The following is a 27,603-nucleotide window of genomic DNA, read 5'->3' as shown; positions in this document are numbered from 1 at the left end:
AACCAATTCTATGGCTTACCAGTTCACAACTTAACCCAAATGATACCGGGATTACTTTATGAACACAAAACATTAAATACACGTGTACAGTTGTTTTGGGATTGTATATGGTGGAAAGAGTAAACACAAAAGGAGCAGGCGACACAAAGTTTACAATATTTCTTGTTGGAGCTACATGATATCAGGTAATGTAGAGGTACAATCCCAATAATAAGGCTGTACTTCTGCATAGACTTTCTAGGCATTCCTTGCTATCAGTGAAACATATAAAAAAAAGGAGAATCAGATAACAAAACTCAAAATAGAGGAATGGCTATATTCAACATAAAATGTATTACTAGACATATAAACATTCAAAAGAAACACTCACAATAATAAGTAGCAGCATAAATAACATATGTAAGGAACCAGATAAAAATATATATTGATAATTACTTGTACAGTATAAAAAAAACCACATACTTAGTAAAAAGATAGCCTTTTGACTAATTATATATAGGGTAAAAGAACATTGGGGACTCCTGTAATAGTATGCATTAATTCATAAATAATCGGGTATCAGTAAAAATGTTTTCAGAAAATAAAAAGTGTTTTTTATTCGAGTAACGGACTCAAATATATCCACATATGGTTGTTTGAAAGTTTGTTACAATGTACCCAGTACGGAAATCATTAACTGTTCGTTAATACAGAAAGAGTTCTTGTACCCAATGCTCACCAGCCACTGCACTGTTCCTGTGTGCCGTTAAAGCGGCGGTAGATGGTGAATAACAGCAGTCTTCAAACCTGGACAAGGTGCACACCTTTAGTGGTTATTTGTCAACAAGATTTAAGAGAGAGCCGGCGCCTGTGGAAGAACTAGCGGCAGTCCGGAACTTGCACGCTGTTCTCGCTCTATGGAAAATCGGCTTAACTGCAGCACAATGGTGTTAGGCTCTCATACTTGCGGGCTTGTTTGTTTGTGATGGGAACAACTCAGGTATGCCCTGAGTAGCAGCTTTTTTCTTTTCACAGGGTATTTGGATCGTGATGAAAAGAGCAGTACCACAACAAATTTGTGCAAGATGTGGTTTAAAATAAATACCGGTAGGTTACTTGGTTCATTTTAGTTTTACCCTGGACTCTCTGGCATTAAGTCCTTAAAGACTGCAAGTGGAGCATATATATGTTTGTGTATGAATGTGTACTAGTACATATATGTGCATGTATAAATACACTCAGGTGTACCTCTATACATAAGTGTGTTTGTTTATTCTGAAAACAACTATATCTATTTTGTGGAAATAATAAAAACATTGCTTCAAAGTGCTGATTAGTAGTGCATTAGGAGCACCCCCTTCTTCACTTGTAACATTTCTCAACAAGTTCTGCTGAGTCGAGTCTCTTGTCTTAAATGAATCCTAAGATTGAGGGAACATCTGGACTAACTATTCCTTCCAAGATTATTACTTTTATGGGGAAAAAATGGCAGGTAATGCCCCTGTAAATGTGCCCTTTTCTCACCCATAAATCACGTCTGCACCCCACAGACACCTTAAACCACAAATCGATACACTTTCCTTGTTAATGTAAACCTAGACAAATAATGACAAACAGACAATTGCAATGCGACCTGTATTTTTTTTGGTTCACAAATGGCCTTTACAGCCCTTGTTAAAGTTACTAAACGCAAACTATTTTATGTATGAATTGTACTAAATTACAAAAGTGAATATGTGTGGCAGTAAAATAAGTATGTTTTGCATGTGATTTGTTTGAATTCTTTATATGCATGGACGTCTGGTTCAAAGAATTTATGCCCAATGGGGCTGGTTCTAAGTCACACGCACCCGCGTCTTTATGCTAACGCTCAGCGCGTCTTTAGACGCATCATCAGTGCACCATTGGACGCACCATTGAAACTTGCACCAGCCCTATGGCAGATGCAGTTTCTCCATCTGACCCTGGCATCCAATGTGAGCAGCTGTGCTTACAGCAACACGCCCGCATCTGCTTAGCCGCTTCCTAGGAACGCCCACTGAATTCCACAGACCGTGCTTTCGATTCTGTTCCATGCCTCTGAGCGCTAACTAGCGGGACACATGCGCAATGCAGAAGCGTGCAAAGATATAAAATATCGGGTAACTGTGCGCAGCTCAGAATCAGGCCAAACATGTGCAAGACACAAGCAATACAATCAATACGTCATGACGTCACGTGTGCTGGAGAACAGTGTGTGATAAGCCTGCCACCACCGCGGCCTTAAGCAGGAGCAAGGAGAAGAGCTAGGTAAGTGGTGGTGGGAGGAGGGGTAAGACAAACACAGGCTGCTGCTGCAGAGGTATAGGGAGACACAGGCTGCTGCAGTGATACGCAAAGGGAGCACAGACTGCTGTAGAGACAGACTGCTGAAAGGACAGAGGCCCTGATTCAGAGCCGGACGCTCTGACAGAGCGCTCGCTCTGAATCAGGGCGTCTTTTTTTTTTTTTAATGGAGCGGCCTCCTGGCCGCTTGCATTGCTGTGGGTTGACACAGCAATGCGACCATCGGGCTTGCAACGAGACCCTTGTGGTAAGGTCTCGTGGCCGCAAGCCCCAGAGCGCTTTCGGCTCTAACAAAGCCGAAAGCTCTCCCACTGACATCACTTGTGATGTCAGTGGGGCTGCCCCCAGACGGTAGGCATTCTCATGGAACGCCTCCATCTGGGCAGCCAACCCCCGGCCCGCCCACCAAAGGGGGCGTGCTGTCACTCAACATTGACAGCACGCCCCCTTTGGTGCGAGACCCGGAGCGACGGATTGCCCGTCGCTATCCGGGTCTCGCATATGCGCACGACGGAGCCGGCTCCGTCGTGCGCATGCGCTCTGGGCCACCATCGACTCGGTTGCGAGCGCTCAGCACTTGCGACCGGGTCTGAATCAGGCCCAGAGTCTATAGTTATGGAAGTGGGGGTGCCAAATTACTGCCTTGCCCCGGGTGGCAAAAATCCTAGTTTGTAATACTAAAGCATTTTTAAATGAACTTAGGTTAGAAATGTCAGACATATAACAATATTCAACAACAATTTTGTCCCAAGGGTTTTGTTTGGTGTTCTAACTAAATTTTTATGTTGAATTTAAAAAATGTATAATATTGTATTTTTTTTATGTTAAACAAACATTGGCAGAATTGTTAATGCTGGCAGGATAATTGAATCAGTCATGGGAGCTCTTGGTCATGAACACAACGTGGACGAGTGAGGTGTTCATTGACTCCTCAAAAGTCAGCTTAAAGTGGTCCTTCTATATATAACGCAAATTCATTTTCTTGTGTACCTACTGTACAAGCTGAAAAATGGAGTCGTAGGATAACACAAAGTTGCTTTTAGAAAAGGTTCAGAATCAGAAATATTAGTGGAATATCTGTGTAGGTCTAAATATAATTGCACTGTTGTTTTTTATCTGAGTGGCACAGTATGGACAAGCAAGACCACCATGTTAACAGGACTGACCCTGTTAAAAGTGTTGCTTCCTCCATTGCACATCCATGAAAAACTTTGTTAAAGCGTTGGATAAAAGGTGAACTGGATTCACATACTGAAGAAATAAGTTTCCCCCAATCAGTGATGTCAAAATTAAAGAAGGAATTTTTGTAGGCCTTCCGGGCCCGATTAAGAGTTTTGTGCTAGTGCCGAAACTGTAGAGTATATGCAAAAATATGCTAAGGCAAGAGACGTCGGGATCTGTTTTGAGACGCTCACAATGCCATTGCAAATCCAAGCAACTCCGTAATAATACGCAGCCGCATGCGCAGATCCTTCGACAATCGGCCTCCTGAGTGACTCTATGGTCACACAGAATGGCTGCCTGAACTGAGACACAGGAGCCATGTTTTGTGGGTTTTGGATTGCAGACACAGGCAGCGAAAACGGTCATGACATGCCTGCGTTTATGGCGGCATACCCCGTTACATTTCCCAAAAGGCCCTTAACTATCACTCTGCAATTAAAAAGTTGCTGCTTGTGACAACAGTAATGGACTTTGATGCATGCGCACTATGACTCAAACGCATGCGCAGATGGCCGATAATTGCTCAACGGCAAAAAGTTCTGCATTGCGTACAACTCTGAATCAGGCCCTTAGATCAGAGAATTGTTAAGAAATGGAATGTTGGAGTTGACTTTCAAAAGTGTTTGCACAAACCTTTTGGGAAATCACAACGCCGAAAACAGAAAATTCGGAAACAGGGTGCAATGGGGTGAAAACCTGCTCCAGAGTGCTCTTGACCTCAGACTGGGGCGACGGTTCATCTTTCAGCAGGACAACGACCCTAAGCACACAGCCAAGATATCAAAGGAGTGGCTTTAGGACAACTCTGAATGTCCTTGAGTGGCCCAGCCAGAGCCCAGACTTGAATCTGATTGAACATCTCTGGAGAGATCTGAAAATGGCTGTGCACTTACGCTTCCCATCCAACCTGATGGAGCTTGAGAGGTGCTGCAAAGAGGAATGGGCAAAACTGCCCAAAGATAGGTGTGCCAAGCTTGTGGCATCATATTCAAAAAGACTTGAGGCTGTAATTGCTGCCAAAGGTGCATCAACAAAGTATTGAGCAAAGGTTGTGAATACTTATGTACATGTGATTTCTTAGGGGGTTTTTTTATATTATTATTAAATTTGCAAAAATCTAAAAAAAAACTTTTTACACGTCGTCATTATGGGGTATTGTGTGTAGAATTTTGAGGACAAAAATGAATGTATTCCATTTTGGAATAAGGCTGTAACATAACAAAATGTGGAAAAAGTGAAGCGCTGTGAATACTTTCCGGTTGCACTGTATACGGTTAAATCTTTTAAGACTAAATTGACATTTATACATGATCCCATTCTTTATAAAAGAGATCTGTAACAACTTGGTGCACTATATACACTCTTTTTACACTTTTTTTCTCTGCCGAGCCTTATAAAGGGGATCCTGGAGAAACGCTGAAACCGAGTTATCTTCTATCTCCATGGCTTTATGAATGTGGGACTTGCTGGCAGATGAGGAACCAGGCCGTGTATGCTCCATCTATGCACTTATAGATTTGAGTCTCTTCTGCTCCTGTATAATAACAAAGAGCCTGATACAGATGTGGGAATAGACTATAGGTGCGTACATACTAGACGATATTTTACAGGATTTGCACGATTTCTACACATCGCAACGACAAATCATGTAAAATATGTCCAAATTGTCTACTCACGATAACGATGCGCGTCCACCGTGGGTCGTACACCGCATCTTAAGAACTTGCCTACAGCAGGCAAGATCTGCCAATCTCGTTAACAAGATTAAGGTAGTTGGTCAGATCATTTGTCAGATTGGACAGTTTTTGCAAGATATCGATTGTCTGGGAGTGCAGGGGAGTTGCCGGGGGAGTTCAAGGGAAATCGTTGTTGATATTGCATATTTTGCGAGTCGTCTAGTGTGTACGCACCTTAAAATAGAGCAAGTAACGGTGCATCTTGGTAAAACCATGTTAAGCTGCAGATGTAAAATGTGCAGAGAGATTAGATTTGGGAGGGGTGTGTCCAAACTGACATCTAACTTGCAGTGTAAATATAAGGCTGTCTGGCATTTGTGGGTTACATGCAAAAGCAGCCAGTATTTACCCCATATGAAAAAAAATTATATATTTGCACCCCTTGCATTGCAACATGATTTTTCCAGGTGGACAAAACTTGCTCTATCTTACTCTATTCCCAAATCTGAATCCGGCCTTGAGTCCTCTTTAGCAATAAATTTATCCAGCACTGAAGCTAATAGCCAGGATTATTTAATTCGTCCAGGGGGCTGTCGGGATTTCTTTGGCCTTAGTGACACAGAATACACATAGTGGCCAATCATAATCACCAGGTAAGGATTTAGACAGTTATTAGTTTTTCAGAGAAGTACAGTAACTCACTATTTCCAACAATGTACCCCTAATGATAAATTATCCTAGGGACGCTGCTCTTCAGTGATCTCAGGGGGTCATTCAGACCCGCTCTCGAGCGCAGGACGCTCGCAAGCGGGTCGATGATGCCCCACTGCGCATGCGCACGACGGAGGGAGCTCTGTCGCGCGCATGCGCGAGACCCGGCTAGCGACGGGCTCTCCGTCGCTCCGGGTCTCGCACCAAAGGGGGCGTGCTGTCAATGTTGATTGACAGCACGCCCCCTTTGGTGGGCGTGGCTGCCAGACGGAGGCGTTCCCATGGGAACGCCTACTGTCTGAAGCCGGCCCCACTGACATCACTAGTGATGTCAGTGGGAGTGATTTTGGCTCTGATAGAGCCAAAATCACTCCAGGGCTTGCGGCAGCGAGACCCTACCGCAGGGTCTCCGTCGCAAGCCCGATGGTCGCGATGGTCTTGACCATCGCGACCATCATCATGGACGCTCGCATAAGCTGTGGGTGGTAACCCACAGCTATGCGAGCGTCCATAAGGCCGCTCCATTTTCATGTAGGAGGGCCCCGATTCAGAGCGAGCGCTCTGGTCAGAGCGTCCGGCTCTGAATCAGGCCCTCAGCCTCTACGGCTGTAGAATTCATTTTGGCAATTAACATCTACAGAAAGCAAAGGTTCAGCTTTCCGACGGTCAGCATTGTGGCGTGACCCAAAATGACCTCAAACGCACAATAGCGCCTTCCAGCACACTTTCCAGGTTTGAAAAGTAGAGCAGTCTCTGGCCCAGGTACTTGCTATATAGAAAAATATCAAGTAACGTTTCCATGGGAGCCATCCATTGTCCCTGCTTGCACACCCAAAGGTGTGTGGCAAAGACCATCTTCTTACTGTGACCCGGTGACACTTAATGCGAAGAAACACATCATATTTAACCGACTTACAGTATAATATGGGTCAGCATGCGCATCCCTTGCATGCATATGGAAAAAAATGCTGCTGCACACCTTAGCTGGAACTATATGTGGAAGCCATCGACCTATGCACTCACCAAGAACAGAGACTTATACCCCTTTCAGACATACGACCAGGCCCGGCGGCGAGGGGGGACAAAGGGGACACACATATCGGCCCAATGGATCAGAGGGACCCCGAGGATTTGGGACAAAAAAAAACCGGGGCTTGAGCACCTACTGAAACATTTCAGTCAGTCAATCCTAGGCGCAGACTTCTTCCTCCGGGGTCCTCGGGTGCCGGCTTCATCTCCTCCATCGGGTCTTAAAGTCCAGCAGTGCAGCAAGCAGCGGCAGTAGCGGGGTCTTCCTCACAGGCTGACGTGGCTCCTCTTCACAGGGAATAGCAAGGGACGTCCTCTTCAGGAGACCTGTTGACGGCATCCACAGGTCCCGGGACTCTTCTCCTCCCTCTGGCAGGCACCGCAACGGTCCTCTGCGGGGTCCTCAGGCTCTCCCAGTGGTTCCCAGCTGCATTTCAGTAGGCGGGTCCTCTTCTCTCACCGCGTCCCGTCAGCAGCACTCACAAGTGAGAAACACTTGATCTAGCTGCAGCAGTAGCCTCCGTACCGGGACCAGGTGAGTGACTCCCTGTGTAGGCTGCGATGGGCACTGCAGGGATTTTCACCCGCCAATGCTCTCCTCAATGCAGGGCCCAGCAGCACGGCCTGCTCCTTCCAGGCTCCAGCGGTACAATAATTCCTTCCGTAGGCACACGCACACCACCCCGCAGTCCGTCAGCGGGGCCCTCTTATATTATCCTATATAATTAGTCAGGGGCCCTAGTATCAACCTAGTATGGGCTCTCTGCCCCACAACTCAGGGCAACCAATCGAAAGGGTCAATTTTAAGCCAGCTATGAAATCTTCCTGTGATGTGCAGGCTAAGAAGCCACAGGGAGAGAGAGGGGTCACCTAAAGTCCATCAGCCCTGCTATTACAGGGCTGTGTATTACATTATACCCACGCCTGTGGAGGCCAGTACTATATTTTTTATTTTATTTTATTTTTTTAAGTGGGGGTACCATATATGTATGTATATATGTGTATATGTATGTATGCATGTGTGTGTGTGCGCATTTCTCGATCTGTAATACAGTAATTGTGCGTGTGTGTGGACCCGGCATGTTTGTTTGGAGGACGGATCAAGGAGGGGGCAATGGGAGGGGGGAGGGTTGGGGGCCCCAGAGATGCAAGTGTACCGGGCCCCAAGATTTCTGTTGCCGGCCCTGCATACGACCCGGGAAATTTCCTGCTCAGAACTGGGATTTCTCCTGTGCAAAATCCCGGGTATGTGGCTGAGACCCCCCCTTTCACACTACAGCTTCTACCCGTGAAATTCCCGGGTAGCACCATTCAGACATGAGCAGGTTTTTCAGAGTTTTACACAGAAAATCACAGTTTTATCATTTTAAGTGGACGCTTTGCTGGCACACATTAATGAGGTCATGCAAAGGTGGGGGCTTGGTATAAAGGGACTGGGAGGGGCAACCATAAGGCATTGCTGTATTTACAAGCATCTGTGTAGCATGGAGAGCTTGCTTTGCCTGGTGGATTTGATGTGCTATACAGCAACTGTGGCATGGCTGAAGCTGCTCACACTGTTCTTAATAGTACAGTGTGAGATCCTGCTGTCCCCTGCCAGCACCAAAATCAGCCTTGTAGAACTGATTTCTACCCACCGTGTATGGCGTCTGTCCTCCGCTCTCCGGCTGCCGCTGATGATGTCATCAACAGGCAGCCGTGTCCAGCCAATCACAAGCTGTTTGGTGAAGCCCGGGAGTAAATTCCCGGGTAGACCCATTCAGACACAAGCAGGTTAATTTCCCAGGACTTAAGTCCTGGAAAATTCCCTGGTCGATTGGAGGGTCGGCTACCAGGGAACGTGTTCCCGGGTAGGTACCATTCAGACATACGCGACATCCCGGGAATTTGGCCGAGGCAGGCCAAATTCCCAGGAATCTCGGTATGTCTGAAAGGGGAAACAGAGACTGTACTGTTGCAGTTTGTAGACAGCCTTTTATTTTTTCTATGCACAAGTCAGATCAATTAATAGAATGGCTGCTCTCATTAATGCTTTTATGAAAAAAATTGTTCTGGACATGAAATTGTTAAAAATATACCAGGTCTTCTTACCTGCCGAAGGTATATTCTAGCCTATCCTATTTTTTTTAGTGGGATTGCAATAAAATCACTGTATAATTAGTGGGCATGATGACTTATTGTCAGTCACTTCAAACACTGTAAATATAATAGACTATGCAGCCTTTAATTATAATTTCATAATAATTAGCTCATGATTTCATTATAGTGCAAGATAATAAGGTGTTCAAAATAACTACATATAAAACTGGTGTTATGTAATAAAGCTGATAAACCTGATTCTTCTAATGAAGCAATGTTTCATTCAATTGTAATACCAAAACAACTTCCTTCTTTAACGGCAAGAACCACTAAACTGAAAATAAAAAAAATTAATATAAAAATTTCAATTTCAACATGATTATAAACCTCACAGTAAGGGACTGTCAGTTGTCTGAATCAGAGACTATCACGAACTTTACCCCAATATGATTATAATCTTTATTTTTCATCATTTATATAATTCTGTTAATTGAAAAAGACCTTTACCACCACACCTTGTAGAAGATGCCATCCTGCGCTTAGAAATGGAGGGCGATATCTTGGTAGCAGAATCTCCAGGAACAGATGTCCGGAACAACCGAAAGCCTTTTAATAAAAGTAATTAAAAAGGATAATAAAATAAAGAAACAATGTGTGACTGATGCACTCCAAAGGTCAAGCATGAGGTGATCACAGAATCTGCTCATGAGCAGAAGGAACATATATGCACCATAACCTACAAGAGTGCCTTAATGAGAACACACTTCCTAAAAATCATCACGTCCAAGGGAAAGGAGCTACTGGATTTGGCTGTTAGATCGCAGGATTTTTAACAGTGCAAATACACTTTTCCCAGGGGCAACATCTTACTAAAGACCAAATCTTTCATTAACACTATCTCTCCCTATAGATGTGTTATAAACAATCCATAATTATCTTTACTATGTGTCCTCAGCTGTTAAAATTTTATATTATAAAATATATTTACATATATATAGAGTCAAAAAATGGGCACTCACCAATCAGCAGAAAATCTCCAGTTTATTACTTACAAGTCACATAACATGACTCATGTTATGTGACTTGTGAGTAATAAACTGGAGATGTTCTACTGATTGGTGAGTGCCCATTTTTTGACTATTTGCATTTCGGAGTTTGCAGTCTATATTGGAGCACACCGGATCAACACACTCTGAAATGTGAGTGCAGCATACTGGAATATTATATATATATATATATATATATATATATATACACTAAATATTAATTGAATATATCATGCCGTTTCCATAATATGACAATGTAAAGTTTAAAAAAAAAAAATCGGTCAAAACGCACAACCAGCAGATTTTCAAATCGCCACAGCAGCTCTCCTAATTAAGCTAGAGGTGGGAGTGGTGTCATTTTACTGTGTTTTGTATGCCATTTCCTATGATATACAACACAATAGGCTTTGTGGGGAAAAACTTTTTCCAAATTCAAACTGAAATTTTTGATTGTGATTATCTCAAAAAGTGCGTCGACAAAAAGTAAAAAAAAAATCTGGAAATAGTCTATACTAATGTTAAAGTGGGAGGATAAATGGGTTCATAGTTAACAATCATTTTAAACAGTAGTAGGCACTATGGGGGTCATTCAGACCCACTCACGAGCGGCAGTACGCTCGCAAGTGGGTCGATGTTCCCCACTGCGCATGAGCACGACGGAGGGAGCTCCGTCGTGCGCATGCGCGAGACCTGGCGAGCGAAGGACTTTCCATCGCTCCGGGTCTCGCACCAAAGGGGACGTGCCGTCGATGTTGACTGACAGCACGCCCCCAATCACGGATGGTCCTGGACAAAGGGAATTTGTCCCGACTATCGTCCCGATTGCTTGTCGATAAAATGTGTACACACCCTTCGGTTTGTGATTTAGACTATGGCTATTGCACTTTTTATATATTTATTGATGCATTACATGTGTTGTTTGATTTGTAAATATTTTAGATATTTTTTTGTATTGTTAATTGTTCATGATCACAGCAGCACATATGGTAAAAAAAGGTCCTGTCTTTGGGCCTGATTCAGACCCACTCGCAAGCGGCTGTCCGCTCGCAAGTGGGTCGATGGTGTGCACTGCGCATGCGCACGACGGAGGGAGCTCCGTCGTGCACATGCGCCAGACGCGACGAGCGTAGGACTTTCCTTCGCTCGTTGTGTCTGATCAAAGGGGGCGTGCTGTCGATGTTGATTGACAGCACGCCCCCTTTGGTGGGTGTGCCGGGGGCGTGCCTCCCAGACGGGGGCGTTCCCAAGGGAATGCCTACCGTCAGAAGCCGGCCCACTGACATCACTAGCGATGTCAGTGGGAGTGATTTTGGCTCTGATAGAGCCAAAATCACTCCGGGCCTTACGGTTGAGAAACTCAACTGCAGGCTCCGGCTCGCAGTGGCGATGGTCGCGATGGTCAAGACCATCGCGCCATCAACCTGCACGCTCGTATAGGCTGTGGGTGGTGACCCACAGCTATACGAGCGTCCAGGAGGACGCTCCATAATTATGGAGGACGGCCCTCATTCAGAGCGTGCGCTCTGCTCAGAGCGTCCGGCTCTGAATGAGGGCCTTTGCCTTATAATTGTTTTCAAAGTGGGAACAGCTGTTTTGCCCATTGGTGCAGCTTTGTTCCTTCTGTTCAATCTTTTTATTTTAACCGACACTCAAGCAGTAAAAGTGATCATGCTGACCCCAGCCTACATGAGAATATGCCTTTCAGTGAGTGGTGCAATAAAATGTGCTTATCCATTTTAATGCAGATAAAACCAATACGTAATTCTCATTGCTGCCTATAGTCACCTTCATCCTCAGAGTTGGAAGTTGCCTTAAACTCTTGCTTCAATTTACCGCTTCCAGGGATTTCTTTAATACATCTAAATACAGACAGGCAAATTAGATTAAACAGAAGGGGAAATATGCACACACTCCAAGGTCCATTCTATTTACCTATCCAGTATCGCAGAAAGCTTCCTGGCCACATGTGTGCGGAATTCAGGGGTAGTTTCCAGCTCATTTCCATCATGCTCATGGCAGTCAGGTCGAACGCTGCAGTCATATCAAATGTTTAGGATAACAAACACAGCAATATTCATTACTTGCTTATGATTAAATACCAATACATACCGTAAACTTGGCATAACAGGAGTGATAGGATTCTGCTGACATCGTTGTACAGATTTGTCTATACCTGCAATGTATACAAAACTACCTAAATCATGAGACAGACTGTCAAAAAGTGCTATTTGTGATAAAAACAGACATAAATTTCAACATCAGCTAAGACAAAAAGGAACATAAAATGTGCTAAAACATAGAAATATTATTATTATTAGTACTTTCTTCTTCAGGGTCCATAGGGATCCACAGGGATACCATGGGGATATTACGGTTGGAGAGATCCATGTACCAAACAGTGAAAGCTTCAACTCCCAGGATGCCTCGGGTCCTCCTCCATATAAACCCCGCCCCTAGCTATAGGCCTTCAGTTGATTGTTTGGTGCGACAGGATCAAGACGCACCTTTATAACAGGGGACTGCTCAGGCAGTCCTAAGCTTTTATTTTAAATGTTTTATTTAATGTTTTTGGGATGGCAGTACTAAGCGTCCGAATTAAGACGCATATACTGCGACTCCATCTACCTCCGCCAGGCTGAAACACTAGTAACTGGGCTGGTGATTTCGGCGGATTGTGACTGAGCTTGCTAGCAGCAATGCTGCGACCTGGACTGCAACCGGACGCATGGAGATGTCAGGTAAGGTGGTTCCTCGCTTACGGGGAATCACGTGCGGCAGTCCATGCTTCTGTGTCAGAGACGCACCAGAAGCCGCTGCAGTCAGGGCCCAGGATTGTCCGCGACCTCACTACACCACCGGGGTCTTATCGTCTGACGCCAGGGATCGGCAGCAGGCGCTTCTGCTGCCACGAGGCCAGCGTACCCGGTTGGTTAACGCAACTGTGGGCAGGTATGCGCTACCCAGGCAGCTCCTCCCCCAACCCAGACGCAGTCCCTATGAAAGGTTTTGTATACCTCTCCCATGGTTATCTATATCCTACCATTCCTGGTGTTTGTGTAGTTGATTTAGAGTCCATTGTAATTATATTACATATGCATTTTATGTGACTGTTTCCAAGCATTGACACAGTCTTTTATATCTGTATGTCAATTATAATTATCACTATTTTTTCTCTCCATCCTCTTGGGATGGAGGTTTTTCTGGAGTACTTCACATTCATTTGAGATTTTGTGAAGGCTGTCACATAGCATTGCATTTATTACCTTTATGAACATGTCTAAACATAAAGGAAAACAGGAGGATCATTCTCATTCCAGAGGTTGGTCACTCTCTCCTGTGGTGGCTGAGAAAGGATCATCTGAACAAAGGGCGACCATTCTGGATTCCAAATTGGGTGCTTCTCACCACAGACGCCAGTCTTCGCGGATGGGGGGCAGTGACAGATTATCACACCTTTCAGGGAAGATGGACAAATCAGGAAAGTCATCTGCCAATAAACATTCTGGAACTGCGAGCAGTGTAAAAGGCTCTTATGATGGCACAGGACCTGCTCCAGGGCAGGCCGGTCCAGATTCAATCCGACAATGCGACTACAGTCGCCTACCTCAATCATCGGGGAGGCACAAGAAGTTACGCGCCCATAAAAGAGGTGACAAAGGTTCTGATTTGGACAGAACGTCATCTTCCGGCCATATCTGCAATATTCATATCGGGAGTACTCAATTGGGAAGAAGACTTCCTAAGACGCCAGGACATACACGCCGAAGAGTGGTCTCTCCATCTGGGAGTGTTTCAGCTCCTGGTAAACAAATGGGGTCTACCAGAGATAGAGCTCATGGCGTCACATCAAAACCACAAGGTCCCCAAGTACTGGTCCAGGTCCAGAGACCCATCAGCAGCCTTCGTGGATGCACTGGCAGTAGGATGGGACTTCAAGCTGGCATATTTCTTTCCTCCGATTTCTCTTTTTCCAAGAGTTCTCAGGAAATTCAAGCAGGAAGGCGGAACTGGTGGCTTCAGCTTGACCCAGACGTCATTAGTTCACCGATATGCAGAATCTGTCCGTAGACAGTCCGTATACGCTTCCTCTATGGCAGGATCTGCTAACGCAGGGTCTCTGCCGGCATCCGGACATGCCTCGTCTGGCTTTGACGGCGTGGCTCTTGAATCTTCCATCCTAAGAGCAGAAGTTTTTTCCAGTACTGTAATTCAAATGATGCTTAGGGCACGGAAGCATGTCTCTGTCCGCATCTATTACAGAGTTTGGCATTCTTTTGGTCAATGGTGTTCCCATAAGAAGTACGATCCTATGGTGTTCAGGATTTCCAGGGTACTGGCTTTTCTTCAGGCGGGGTTAGACAGCGGTCTCTGCCTGGCCACATTGTGGGCCTAAATCAGAGCCGGACGATCTGACCAGAGCGCTCGCACTGAATCAGGGCCCTCCTACCTAAAAATGGAGCGGCCTCCTGGCCGCTCGCATAGCTGTGGGCACAGCTTATGCGAGCGGCCATAAAGATGGTCATGACCATCGCGACCGTCGTGCTTGCGACGAGACCCTGCGGTAGGGTCTCGCTGCCGCAAGCCCAGGAGTGCTTTTGGCTCTATCAGAGCCAAAAGCACTCCCACTGACATCACTAGTGATGTCAGTGGGGCCGGACCCAGACGGTAGGCGTTCCCATGGGAACGCCCCCGTCTGGGCAGCAACGCCCCCGGCACGCCCACCAAAGGGGGCGTGCTGTCACTCACCATCGACAGCACGCCCCCCTTGGTGCGTGACCCATAGCGACAGCTTGGCTGTCGCTATGCGGGTCTCGCGCAGGCGCACGATGGAGCTCCCTCCGTCGTGCGCATGCGCATTAGGATACCATCGACCCGCTTGCGAGCTGAGCGCTCGCGGGTCTGAATTAGGCCCTGAGAGTGCAGGTTTCTGCACTGTCAGCCTGGTTCCAGAGGAAGATTGCCTCATTACAAGATGTTAGAATTTTTTTCCAAGGAGTTCTGCGAGTTCAGCCTCTTTATGGCAGCCTGAACTTGCACAAAAGTGCACGCAGCCCTATAGGGCTCCGAGCAAAGCTGTGCAAATTCAGGTTCGGAGAAGGGTGCGGTGCTGTTTCCAGCATTTTAACGCCGTGGCAACGGCAACTCGCACTCTTCGCAGCTAATTGGATTGAGCCCATAGAAAATAAAAATATATACAGTATGTATATCCCACATTAGTGCTATGATACTACTATAAGGCTATGTATACAGACAGATCCGCTGAACTTAAAAAAACTTGTTAGTCTGGATTAGTACTGTAGTACAAATCCAGACCCGCCGACCGCCCGTACAGTGGGCCTGATTCAGAGCCGGACGCTCTTTCAGAGCGCTCGCTGAATCAGGGCGGCATTATTTTGTTTTTTAACCGGCCTCCTGGCCGCTCGCTAAGCTGTGGGTGCCGGCGCCGGCGTGCACATGCACAGTGGGGGACCATCGACCTGCTTGCGAGCGCTGTGCACTCGCGAGCAGGTCTGAATCAGGCCCAGTGACTGCAGGGACCACTGATACTGACATCACAACTGGGCGGGCAAATCTAGATGCCTGCTCAGTTGTGATGTCAGGCCAGACATACTGAGCAGCCAATAGGTAAGTGTGTATAGTTTACAAATCGTCCGCTCAGACAGCAGACCACTCTGTTGTTAAAGTGTGTGCCGTGCATTAGGCATACTAGTTTTTCTCAGGAAAAGCAAAAAGAACTATTCAAACACAAATAATATCTCCTGAATATACTAGGTTAAGTGCTATATAAAAGCATCATGATGAACATACCACTGTGAAGCCAAGCAAGATTGCAGCCCTGAGTGCCGGGCAGAGCGCCTATCAAACAGTCCCTCAGGAGAACACTATATTACTAGAGGGAATAATATGGGCAATGTGGTCCATGGTTCTGTGTGTTGTGGCAGTGAGCCCAAATACTGAATATGAAGAGCAAAAGGACCGCATTAGGTGATGATGTTAGACTCAACACAAGGTTTTATATAGTGGGCATAAGGTTGTGATGGTGAGGGCAATATGTGGTGGGCACAATGATGCACATATAGCAGTTATTATCGGTAATAGATCCATATCCAGCATATTTACTTTTCATGGCATGAATGATAAAATTATATTTGTATTAAATGTTTTAGAACTGGGAGCAGAATTTTGTCCTCCGCTATTCAGGGGGATAGGTCACAATGACACGAGTGCGACACTATGCCTACAATTTGAAATGTTGCTGCATTATTTCCTGGCACATTCTACATATCCACACAGATGACCTGGAAAACATGGACTGTTAGAGGTCCTGAGGACCGGGTATGAGACACATTGATCAAATCCAGAACCCCATACATCAGAGGCATGATTGTTGTGCAAAGCAGCATTTTATCAGCATAATGCTAAATCTATCTGTGCACTCACCAGGCGGATTCCAGGTTGCCTCCCGGAAACGTCCCAGTTCCTCTTCCCCGCTGCTACTCTCCTCAGAGTCCCTGCTAACTTGTTGAGTGCTCCTGGGCGCCGCCATCTTGCATGACGTGTTGCCTCCTGCTTTTCCTGGTGTGGTGTTGTAGTTCCTGGGCCGGCAGTGACGTGTGAGGGCTGGCTGGCATCAACAGTGAGCGGAGGACTAGCAGTGTGATGGTGGTGGATTCCGTCTTAGTGAAGGTGAGTGGAGTTGTTACATTGCGGTATCAGTGGTCTCTGTGTCTCACCGAGCTGAATGAACCTGCTATCCCTGCAGCCCGGTGCTGCCGCTGTGCCCGCGTCTTAGGGCGCCCCTATGCCAGGGCTTTGGTGACAGCTGTTACCTGTATGAGCGACTGACTCCGCTGTACACAGGTGACTGCACTAGCAGTGACCCTGGGACTGGAGTTCCTGTGCGGTTTGTTTCCCCAGCTGGTTGCGTCCATTGCTGGTGGATGATAATTATCAGTGCGCTCAGTAATAATCTCCTTAGTAGGATATGTTATGTGTTTGCTGCTGCAGTTAATGACGGACCCCTGAAGCTGTGTTCCTCCTTATTCTGGAGCAGCCCTTGGCTAATTCATCTTTTGTGGAACTACAAGTCTCATTATGCCATGTCTGTGAGATGATTGGTAGAGCCATAGCAGCTGCCAGCTGGAGAACCACAGGGTGCATAAAAGTGACTGGCATCATACTCTCAATAGCTACAGACATTGTGCTCATATAAGGATAAAGCTACCTGCCCCTTTTATACATATGTACATAGATTTAAACAAAAGAACAGCTTAATCGGATCTATATGCATGTGAGACTGAAGTTGCTTTCTCTGACTGGCAGGTTACTTAGGACTGAAGTTGGTTTAATTTTGAGTGGCATTTATTGCAAATTGGTTCAGCCAGATTGTAAAGGTAAAAGGTTCTTATAGGGCCCATACACCTATATGATCAGCTTCCGATCCGTTTTACATCCGATTACCCTGCAGTCCGTCAGCACGTTTTTTTGTTTTTTTTCTTTGCACAGGATCAGTCGTATGATCGATCCTGTGCCTCACGCACTCATTAAGGAATAGGGACAAACAGTCATTGAAATGACTGTATTGCCACACGATGGATCGCATTTAAAAAAAAAAAAAATGCCACGTTCTGAACACGATACAATGGAACATATGTGCTGCACATATGATCATAAGATACGATTGAAGGACCCACGGGAGCGCGCATCGGATGAAAAAATGCACGATTTCAACAAGACTGAACGTTACGTCGAGTCGAAAATCGTGTGACCATCTAGACATCGCGTAGGTAAATGGGGGCCTTATGTGGCCTGTATTATCTAGTCATGCAGCAATGTTGGCTTGTGGGCATTAGTGTCTTAAAGGCATTGAACACCTTCACAAAGATGAGCTATTTACTTTTAAATAAATTGTCTTTAAGAAGAAGAAAAAACTTTAATCTTATGTGTGTTTCTGTACAGATCAATTAGTTTTTATGAAAACTATTTATCGTTAAATGTTTGTGGCATATTCCCTGAAAACACCCATTTTTGGGGGATACCCACAAATATTTAGTATCCCCCAGATGTACTATGGAGGGATCGCAGAAGATATTTCCAATAACTGCTGTGGGAATGAGGTCATTATCCCGACCGCGGGGATTTCGGCGCTCAGAATGCTGGCGCCAGAATCCCGACACTTGTCAGAACCCCGGGGCTGGCACCCTGACCGCCTTAATTCTGAAAGTAAATAGTGGGGTTGGGGGGAGTGTTAGGCACTAAGGGGGGTTGGTTAGGGTGCGGGGAGGTTAGGTTTAGGCACTGGGGGGAGGTTAGGGTAAGGCATTGTGGAGAGAGTTCGGTTAGAATACTGACCGACAAGTGTCCGTATTCTAACCCTGTCGGGGTTCTGACCTCCGGCCGGGATCCCGAGCGCTGGCATCCCGTACCCATTACTCTATTTCCGACAGCAGCCACAAACCCCCTCCTCCCCAGCATTGGCCGTCTGTAGACCGTGCATGCACAGTAGTAAAGAAATCGCTGACGCTGTCTATTTACTCTTAGTACATCGCAGCGCTGTTATCTCTTCTTGCAATGCAATCATGGGCACTAATATCGCACCCAGATCATATTGCAAAAGCTATTATATATAAATAGTTTTCCTCCTCCAGAAGAGATCATGTCTTTTTATTGTGTTTTAGGGGCCTATTTATCAAAGGAAACTTGCGGTATATCAGTTTTCAGGTGATATCTGTAAATTTCAGTTATACTCTGGATGTATTTAGGAGGGAACTGCAGCAGATATCAGAAATCTCTTGCGGTCCCCTGATTTTGATCGCACAAACAGCCCACATTGGTTTCTATGGGGGGTGCTATTTGTGAGATTTAGCAATCTCTAGAATAGCCATTGTAGCCTATGGTCTACAGATCACACTATTTACCAGAGAGGGATCCATCTGTGACTGGGTCTGGTCTAGTATAACAGATTTCAATTGGAGTGGGTCTTCATCAAACTGTTTAGATCAGGGTTTCCCAACCTCGGTCCTCAAGGCACACTAACAGTCCAGGTTTTAAGGATAGCCATGCTCGAGTACAGGTGATTTAATTATTACCTCAGTTAGTTTGTTTTAACAATCTGTGCTCAAGCATCGATATCCTTAAAACCTGAAACTGTAGTTTCTGCATAATTTTATGAAACACTAGCTTGATATATAGGCTCCTTGGTTTAATTTTGTAATCTACAGAGCAGTGAGGTGTATATGCAGCAATTCACTTGTTTAACTGATATTGTTAATTTATGTGTTAATAGGATCTCTGAAACTGCATGACAGGTGTGAGTGTGTTCCCTATGGATTGGGGATTAGTAATGTAACCTGTGTACACAGAGGGGCAGACCAGACAGGTGAGAGGGATTATCTGCACAGCAGGGACAGCCAGTCTGTTCTGACTTCTCTGACTAGTCTTGTGTTGTGTAATTATGCTCTACGTCACTCCTCCCATTTCTCTTTTCCTGCTTCTTCAGACCCATTTGGGCTCCTTTCACTGTGGGCCTGATTCAGAGGTGGACACAAGTGGTGTCGCTGCTGTGTCTTTGGAAGCAGCAGATCTGAGAAGGCATGCAAATGCTAGAGGTGCCGTCTTTAGTAATGAAAAGCTCACCCCCTGCTCATGCGTCCAAAGATTCAGCATTGGATCACCATCGACAACATCGCGTGGACTATCAGACCTCTGAGTAGCCCTAGGGTTACTCAGAATGTCCACCACTACTAAGCTGCTGAGGCCAGTAAATCTGCGCCAGAAGACGCAGTCGCTGGGTTTGGAACGCCTCAAAAATGGGGGTGATACATCTCCTTTTTTTAAGGCTTTCCCCTCACTGCCCCCAAATGGCTACAGACTGTCAATGAACCAATGTCTATAGTCGCACTGTGTCCAACGATGCAGGACCATGTCTGCGCAGTGCGGTATCCTGCTTATACGTAGATCTAAAAACATTGGTCAAAGTTGCGACTGAATCTATTTAGTGTCCACCTCTGAATGTGCTTCTGTGTACGCTAGTCCATGCTGCTTTTTCTCCTGTCATCAGTTTATTCTTTGGGGACATGATGTAACAGAGTGAAAATGCAAAACACACACTTGCAGCTTAGCCTCCGCTTTCTCTGACACTAAGTGACTGTGACTCTCCTTGCAGCAAGTTCCCTGACAGTGGAACATATCAAAGATTGATTATAATTTGGTAAGTTTACATAGCTTTTTTTAGTTAGCCTTTTTTAGTTTACTTACATGGTTTGCTTCATTACCTCCTCTTTTGTCTGTTAGGCTCATTGTTTCGACTTATTGGTCTACCTTCTGTGGGGTCCTGGCTAGGATGGCAAGTGCAAGTCCAACTACCTCTGCATCTGCAGAGAATTCAGGCCCTGGAGGAGCAAGTGGAAGTAGTAATGGAGAGGGGAGCAGCCAGGACAGTACATTTGAGTGCAACATTTGCTTGGATACAGCCAAGGATGCAGTGATTAGCTTGTGTGGTCACCTTTTTTGGTAAGGACATTACAACTGAATTTTGTAAACCTAACATACCAGCTGTAATATTTGACCAATGTGCTAAATTGAAGATCAAAACCATCTCTTCCTCTTCAAAATAAATGACTTTTTTTTTTTTTTTTAAATAAATTGGTAATATAACTCCATCTGAATGCATGTAACGTAAACTGTAAACATTTATTTTCTAGTGTTCCACTGCACTTCATAGATTACTTCACTTAGTTGTACTTCAACGTAAACATCCATCTCATAGGTCATCTTTTGTTGTGCATACACACGGGACGATCGTCAACGATATCGTTGTACGATCTCCCAGGTGTGCTGGATGATCGATATCGAACATCCAGCACACCACGAACCCCCAACGAACCACGATCAACAATTGCGGGTCCTTATAGTTACCTGGTCGATGTCGACCAGGTTGGCCTGCATGCACGGTCGATATAGTTATCGTCCATACGTGCCCGCGCATCGCAGGTCGTTGGCCACCGAAACATGCACGATATGATCGATATCGTTATCGTTCTTATCGTCCATTTTAATCGTACCGTGTGTAGAAACCTGTAGTCTTATGTACTGTATATTAGGATTCTTACATCTAGCTCATAACTGTTATTGATAAATAAACATGTGTTTTTGGTTAAAAATACAAATACCTTGTGCAAATCCTTTTTTATTTTATTAATGTTTGTCAGTATTTCAGTCCACTGTGTAGCTGAAAAAAAGAAATACAGGCTGAGTCTTCCATATCCACATATTCCGAAATACCAAATAATTTTGGCATGACTGAGATAATGAAACCTTAGGCACAAATTGTTAAAAATATTGTATAAATTTACCTTCAGTCTGTGTGTGTGTATAAGGTGTATATAACACATAAATGCATTCTTTGTGTATATTGCGGTCCCAATCCCAAGATATTTCATTATGATATGCAATTATTCCAAAATACAGAATATTCCGTTATCCAAAATACCCCTGGTCCCAAGCATTTTGGCTATGGGAGACTCAACCTGTACTGTGAAAAATGTTGTATTTTTGCCCATTTAATTCAGCATTTACATAACATCTCTCATTTTCTCTCTCCAGCTGGCCATGTTTGCATCAGGTAAGCTCAATCAGTGTGTTTACATACACAGCAGTTGTTTTGTTTATCTGGGTGTTATTTGTTCTCTTGTTTCCCCCAATGTTATGGATGCAACCTAGTTTATCCTTTTTCAATTTTTTTATGGGATACTTGGAAATTATGTTGGGGGTGTGTATACAATATATAGAGAGAGATCGATAGATATAGATAAATATCTGTGTGTGGGTGTGTGTATGTATATGTGGGTGTGTGTATGTGTATGTGTATATATATATATATAATATATATATATGTGTGTGTGTGTGTACGTATGAATTGAGCTAAATGTACTATTTGTACTGAAGTTTTCTATATTCTCTACTAGCTGGTATCTAAGTATTGATGGAGCTGTATTCATTGGTTTTATATATTTTTCCTCTTCAGTGGTTAGAAACACGGCCTAATCGTCAGGTGTGTCCAGTGTGCAAAGCAGGAATCAGCCGTGATAAAGTAATACCTTTGTATGGAAGAGGGAGTACGGGGCAAGAAGACCCTCGGTAAGGGTAAAATATGCTTGTCTCTGTCTGATTTTTTATTTTTTTTATTTAAACAGTGTCCTGGTATTATAAACGCATGCTGCAATTTCTCTGATCTAATTCAACCATTTTCCATTTAGTGAGAAAACTCCTCCACGGCCTCAAGGACAGAGACCAGAACCAGAGAACAGAGGGGTGAGTGAAGGGGAACTGTGTAAAGAGTTGTACAATATGTGTCACATGATGAAATGATTGCTTCTGATCTGTAATTCTGTATAGGCTCTTGGGGATTCTAGGTTGTAACATAACGAGCTTCCCAGGAGAAAAACAAATGAACCAATAACAAGATGAAATGGGCCATACGGTGCTTCCTGACATTTTATATTTTTAAATCTGTAATTGGCCATTTCCTGCTCTTACAGTTTCTAATACTTTTAATTTATGTATGTCACAGTTACAGTACTTTGATTTTCTACTGTCTTCTAGTGACAATAGTTAGAATATGTATACACATATTTAGTTTGCTAGTTCATTCCTAGTGAAACCACGAGTCCACGATCAGGAACTACCTCCCATTATTTCAACTTGCTCTGCCTTAATTCATTTTAACCAAGCAGAAATAGCTCCCATTATTTTCATAGTTTGGCCTTCTTTGGGTGTTATGTCATTTATTTGAATACATGCATAGAAAGACATTTGGGAATGGTGACAAATTACTTCTCTGCATCCTCTCATACCTTGAGCAGTAATCATGCTAAGCGAAAAAATGTGGTTTCCAGGGACCACTCAATTTAAAAAAAAATTGTGGTCCTTCTTTACTGTTTCTGGGTTTCATCACAATTTATGCTTTTGAGATCCCCCTATGCCTCCCCACATAGCATCAGAACACTGAACATGCCACTTAAATTCATGTTTTACGGCTTTCAATCCTACATGTTTTTATGTGTGTGTGAACAGCTCCCCTGCCACAGCACAGGCACACAGCGCACACACTCCTCTGCCACAGGACAGGCACACAGCGCACACGCTCCTCTGCCACAGGACAGGCACACAGCACACATGCTCCTCTGCCACAGGACAGGCACACAGCGCACACGCTCCTCTGCCACAGGACAGGCACACAGCACACATGCTCCTCTGCCACAGGACAGGCACACAGTGCACACGCTCCTCTGCCACAGGACAGGCACACAGCACACATGCTCCTCTGCCACAGGACAGGCACACAGCGCACGCGCTCCTCTGCCACAGCACAGGCACACCGCGCACACGCTCCTCTGCCACAGCACAGGCACACAGCGCACACACTCCTCTGCCACAGGACAGGCACACAGCGCACACACTCCTCTATAACAGGACAGGAACACCGCGCAAACACTCCTCTGCCACAGGACAGGCACACCGCGCATACGCTCCTATGCCACAGGACAGGCACACAGCGCACACGCTCCTCTGCCACAGGACAGGCACACAGCGCACATACTCCTCTATAACAGGACAGGAACACCGCGCACACGCTCCTATGCCACAGGACAGGCACACAGCGCACACGCTCCTCTATAACAGGACAGGCACACAGCACACACGCTCCTCTGCCACAGGACAAGCGCACACGCTCCTCTGCCACAGAACAGAAACACAGCGCACACGCTCCTATGCCACAAGACAGGTGCACATAGCGCGCACACACTCCTCTGCCGCAGAGCAGGCCCCCGCGCTCCTCTGCCGCAGAGCAGGCCCCCGCGCTCCTCTGCCGCAGAGCAGGCCCCCGCGCTCCTCTGCCGCAGAGCAGGCCCCCGCGCTCCTCTGCCGCAGAGCAGGCCCCCGCGCTCCTCTGCCGCAGAGCAGGCCCCCGCGCTCCTCTGCCGCAGAGCAGGCCCCCGCGCTCCTCTGCCGCAGAGCAGGCCCCCGCGCTCCTCTGCCGCAGAGCAGGCCCCCGCGCTCCTCTGCCGCAGAGCAGGCCCCCGCGCTCCTCTGCCGCAAGACAGGTGCACACAGCGCACGCGCTCCTCTGCCGCAAGACAGGTGCACACAGCGCACGCGCTCCTCTGCTGCAGAGCAGGCGCGCAGCACCCCACGCTCCTCTCCCAGAGAACAGTAGCTAAAACAAAATAGTGAACACAGACAAAATCCACACTCATCAGCATCTATTTAGGCACAGGAGCAACTCACACTCCGTTCCCTCAGCTAAGTACTGATGTGACATACATTTATCTACTTTCGTTTAGGCACAGACAAACCAATAATCATCACAGCCTGGCAACCAGATCATAGGTGGAGCACCTCTGTAAAACACACATATTTCTCATCTGTTACCCAGACTGGCTCCTCTGCCACAGAACAGAGACACAGTGCACACGCTCCTCTGCCACAGAACAGAAACACAGCGCACACGCTCCTATGCCACAAGACAGGTGCACATAGCGCACACACACTCCTCTGCCTCAGAGCAGGCCCCCACGCTCCTCTGCCTCAGAGCAGGCCCCCACGCTCCTCTGCCTCAGAGCAGGCTCCCACGCTCCTCTGCCTCAGAGCAGGCCCCCCACGCTCCCCCTCCCCGCACCCTAAACCTCAACCCTTAGTGCCTAACCACTATCCCAAACCCTCCTAACCCCGCTACTTACCTTCGGGATGCTTGGGCCGGGATTCTGGCACCTTTATTTTGACTGCCGCAATCCCCGTGGTCGGAATATTGACCGCGTTCACTTGAGGACATATATCAGTAGACAATCAATTACCATTGCGAAGTTGTGCGGACATTCAGCATTCCTCAATCTATGGTGTCACGGGTGTACCAGGAATACCTCATGGAAGGCATTGCCACCAACTGTGGCCGACTACAGGTGCTTAATGATCGTGATCAATGGCTTCTGGCCAGAATTGTTCATGGTTTCAAAGAAGCGATACTGGCTCAAATCACATCCACATTTAATGCAGGCGGTACCAGAACCATATACAGCAGGTCAGTGCTGCGTCCTATAGATTCCATGGGATATGGGAGCAGAAGACCCACAAGTGCCCTACTTAACACTACAACACTAGACACCGCGCCTCACCTGGGGTTTTGACGTCGCTAATTGGACCATAGAGGACTGGCAACATGTGGCGTGGTGAAATCCAACACAGTTTCAGTTGTTTCTGGCTGATGGTAGGGTTTGGGTGTGGGACAGACCTCATGATGCCATGGACCTCAGTTGTCAACAAGGCACCGTGTAGGCTGGTGGTGGCTCTATGATGGTGTGGGGTGTGTTCAAGTGGCATGGGTTGGGTCCGCTGCATCGCCTGAACACGTCATTGAATGGTAACTGCTACGTTGCATTGCTTGATGACCATTTGCAGCCCTTCTTGGACTTCATGTACCCCCTACACAATGGAATATTCCAGCAGGATAATGCTCTGTGTCATCAGCCCCACATTGTCCAGACTTGGTTCAGGGAGCATTCTGGAGAGCTCCGACAAATAGTTTGGCCACCACGTTCCCCTGACATGAACCTAATCAAACATTTATGGGCCGTGGTGGAGAGGTCCATTCACACCCAAGATCCTGCACCTACAAATATCAGGAAGCTGTGGGAAGCTTTCCAGATGGCATGAGTCAACATCTCTCCAGAGGTCTTCCATCCACTTGTGGAATCGATACCACATCGAGTAGCTCCACTTCGCCGGGCTATAGGGAGTCTTACACGATACTAGGCATCTATCCCATGACTTTTGGCACTGGTGTATATGTATGTGAGTGCGCACTGCAAGACAGATGCCAAATAGCCTGCGAGTTGTGGGCAGTAGTGAGGTTTCGGCAATAATGCCTCGACATTTAAAGCATATGTTTTAGTTAGTTCTTTATTTCAGAGACCAAACTAACTTGGTTTTGCCTTTAAAAAAATTACTGTTTTAAATCTGGAGGCTACAATTTAGTCAAACAATTCTATTACATTTTATTATCAGAAAATCAATCAAGAAATGTATAACAATACTTACAAATGATAAAATACACTGCAGTATACTTCAAAAAGTCTCTTATAGCGAACTCATATGGTCTTATTGGTGCTTATCAATCTCATATTACTTGTGATCAGTCACATTCATTTTTGTGTGCACCCAAAAGCCAATTTACCTGCATGTATGTTGTTGGCCTTTATTTATTTCTTACATGTTGGTAGTAATAATCTGTGCCCTTAACACTAAAGTTACTAGGCAGATCATTAAGTAATTGTATTTAAGGAGAGATTATATACTTTTTAAATCATCTAATGTCTTCTGGTCTTTTACGGGTATATGACTTTATGCAGGGTTTCCAAGGGTTTGGGTTTGGAGATGGCGGCTTCCAGATGTCTTTTGGAATTGGAGCATTTCCCTTTGGGATGTTTGCCACAGCATTTAACATCAATGATGGTCGCCCTCCACCAGGTATCTAAAAATACATGTTCTCTATTTCACCCTGTAGACTGTAATCTACCTGATTTCATGTTGATAGATGAAGTAGTTTCCCCTCCACGTCATAAGGCTATAACTGTTGTATGCAGTCTTTCCTAATCTCACCACTTTTGCTTTGCAGCTGTCCCTGGAACCCCTCAGTATGTGGATGAACAATTCCTGTCTCGTCTTTTCCTCTTTGTTGCCTTGGTTATAATGTTTTGGCTGCTGATTGCCTGAAAATCTTCAAGTGCCCTCTGATGGCATTAAGGATTGGGCGACCTTTGCGGATTATACTCCAATCCCTGCAATATATTATTCTGGACTTTACCCCTTATCCGTCCCTGGCCTCTCAAGTGCTACTTTCCAGTCATTGCCCTTTTAGATTAGAAGAACAAGGGTTTATGACTGTAGAAGAGAAAGAGAAGCACAATAGTATTAATGGCTATGGAGGAGCAGTTTCAGTGCAAGATAGGACAGACAGACAGGAATGTACTGCAGAAGAGAAATGTCATATCCTTTCATTTGGTGGGGAGCTGTGTAAGGAAGTACTGGATACATGAGTAAGGCAAAACAGAATAAGATCTGTCAAAAACAATTAATTGGGAGAAGAAAACCCTGCCCCAAAAAATAGTCCTAAGGGACCGAAAACAAATGGCATATAGGTGCTGTAATAGGTGAAAAAAGTACAGTTCATCATGTGGTAGCAAAATGTGGTATGTAGGGGAAAAAAAGGAAATGAAATCATAATGTCCAGGGTTTGTGAGGCACTACGAGACTGAAAAGACGTAAGTAGAACATGTGTGAAGAGCTCCAGATTCAGCGATAATTCATTTTTTTCCAACATGCACAAAGGCCTGTTCCTGGGCACCAGGCGGAGGATGCCAGGCAATCTGTATATATATTCTTTGTTTTTTGGACTTGGGGTGGAGTTGAAGGTGGTTGATTCCTCAATTTTATGAGATTTTAATAATTCACTGGGATTAAAAGTTAATTTTAAGATA

The 27,603-nt window shown here is 45.5% G+C and overlaps 2 protein-coding genes across 4 annotated transcripts in view; one reads left to right on the top strand and one right to left on the bottom strand.

The window, feature by feature from the left end:
- Nucleotides 1-16,949, bottom strand: part of CUNH12orf43 (chromosome unknown C12orf43 homolog) — a 23,570-nt gene extending 6,621 nt beyond the window's left edge. The window contains exons 1-5 of the mRNA XM_088477924.1: nucleotides 16,511-16,949; nucleotides 12,179-12,242; nucleotides 12,002-12,100; nucleotides 11,855-11,928; nucleotides 9,539-9,629 (exon numbers count right to left, since the gene is read on the bottom strand). Coding sequence (XP_088334050.1) covers nucleotides 9,539-9,629; nucleotides 11,855-11,928; nucleotides 12,002-12,100; nucleotides 12,179-12,242; nucleotides 16,511-16,616 — 434 coding nt within the window. The 5' untranslated portion in view covers nucleotides 16,617-16,949. The remainder of the gene's footprint in view (nucleotides 1-9,538; nucleotides 9,630-11,854; nucleotides 11,929-12,001; nucleotides 12,101-12,178; nucleotides 12,243-16,510) is intronic.
- Nucleotides 16,579-27,603, top strand: RNF185 (ring finger protein 185). 3 transcript variants are annotated; one of them, XM_088477926.1, is made up of 9 exons: nucleotides 16,579-16,756; nucleotides 19,356-19,448; nucleotides 20,235-20,279; nucleotides 20,363-20,581; nucleotides 21,674-21,692; nucleotides 22,095-22,207; nucleotides 22,327-22,381; nucleotides 26,476-26,593; nucleotides 26,742-27,603. In XM_088477926.1, exons 4-9 carry the CDS (start codon nucleotides 20,412-20,414, stop codon nucleotides 26,837-26,839), a joined length of 573 nt encoding a protein of 190 aa, XP_088334052.1. In that variant the 5' UTR covers nucleotides 16,579-16,756; nucleotides 19,356-19,448; nucleotides 20,235-20,279; nucleotides 20,363-20,411; the 3' UTR covers nucleotides 26,840-27,603. The 3 variants fall into 3 exon arrangements, with proteins under 3 accessions (XP_088334052.1, XP_088334053.1, XP_088334051.1); XM_088477927.1 differs by lacking the exon at nucleotides 19,356-19,448; XM_088477925.1 differs by lacking the exons at nucleotides 19,356-19,448; nucleotides 20,235-20,279 and having other exon boundaries at nucleotides 16,580-16,756.

The sequence above is a fragment of the Taudactylus pleione genome, unplaced genomic scaffold, assembly GCF_031769625.1.
Source record: "Taudactylus pleione unplaced genomic scaffold, aTauple2 ptg000205l, whole genome shotgun sequence".
In the NCBI taxonomy this organism is placed as follows: Eukaryota; Metazoa; Chordata; class Amphibia; order Anura; family Myobatrachidae; genus Taudactylus; species Taudactylus pleione.
The sequence above is the reverse complement of the archived record's forward strand: the minus strand, read 5'-3'. Positions and strand labels throughout refer to the sequence as shown.

Bases quoted from the DNA above. Each gene is read 5' to 3' on its own strand.
- RNF185 (XM_088477927.1), top strand. From the start codon at position 20,412: ATGGCAAGTGCAAGTCCAACTACCTCTGCATCTGCAGAGAATTCAGGC. The intron at 22,208-22,326 runs GTAAGGGTAAAA...TTTTCCATTTAG, and splicing joins ACGGGGCAAGAAGACCCTCG to TGAGAAAACTCCTCCACGGC. The intron at 22,382-26,475 runs GTGAGTGAAGGG...GACTTTATGCAG, and splicing joins CAGAACCAGAGAACAGAGGG to GGTTTCCAAGGGTTTGGGTT.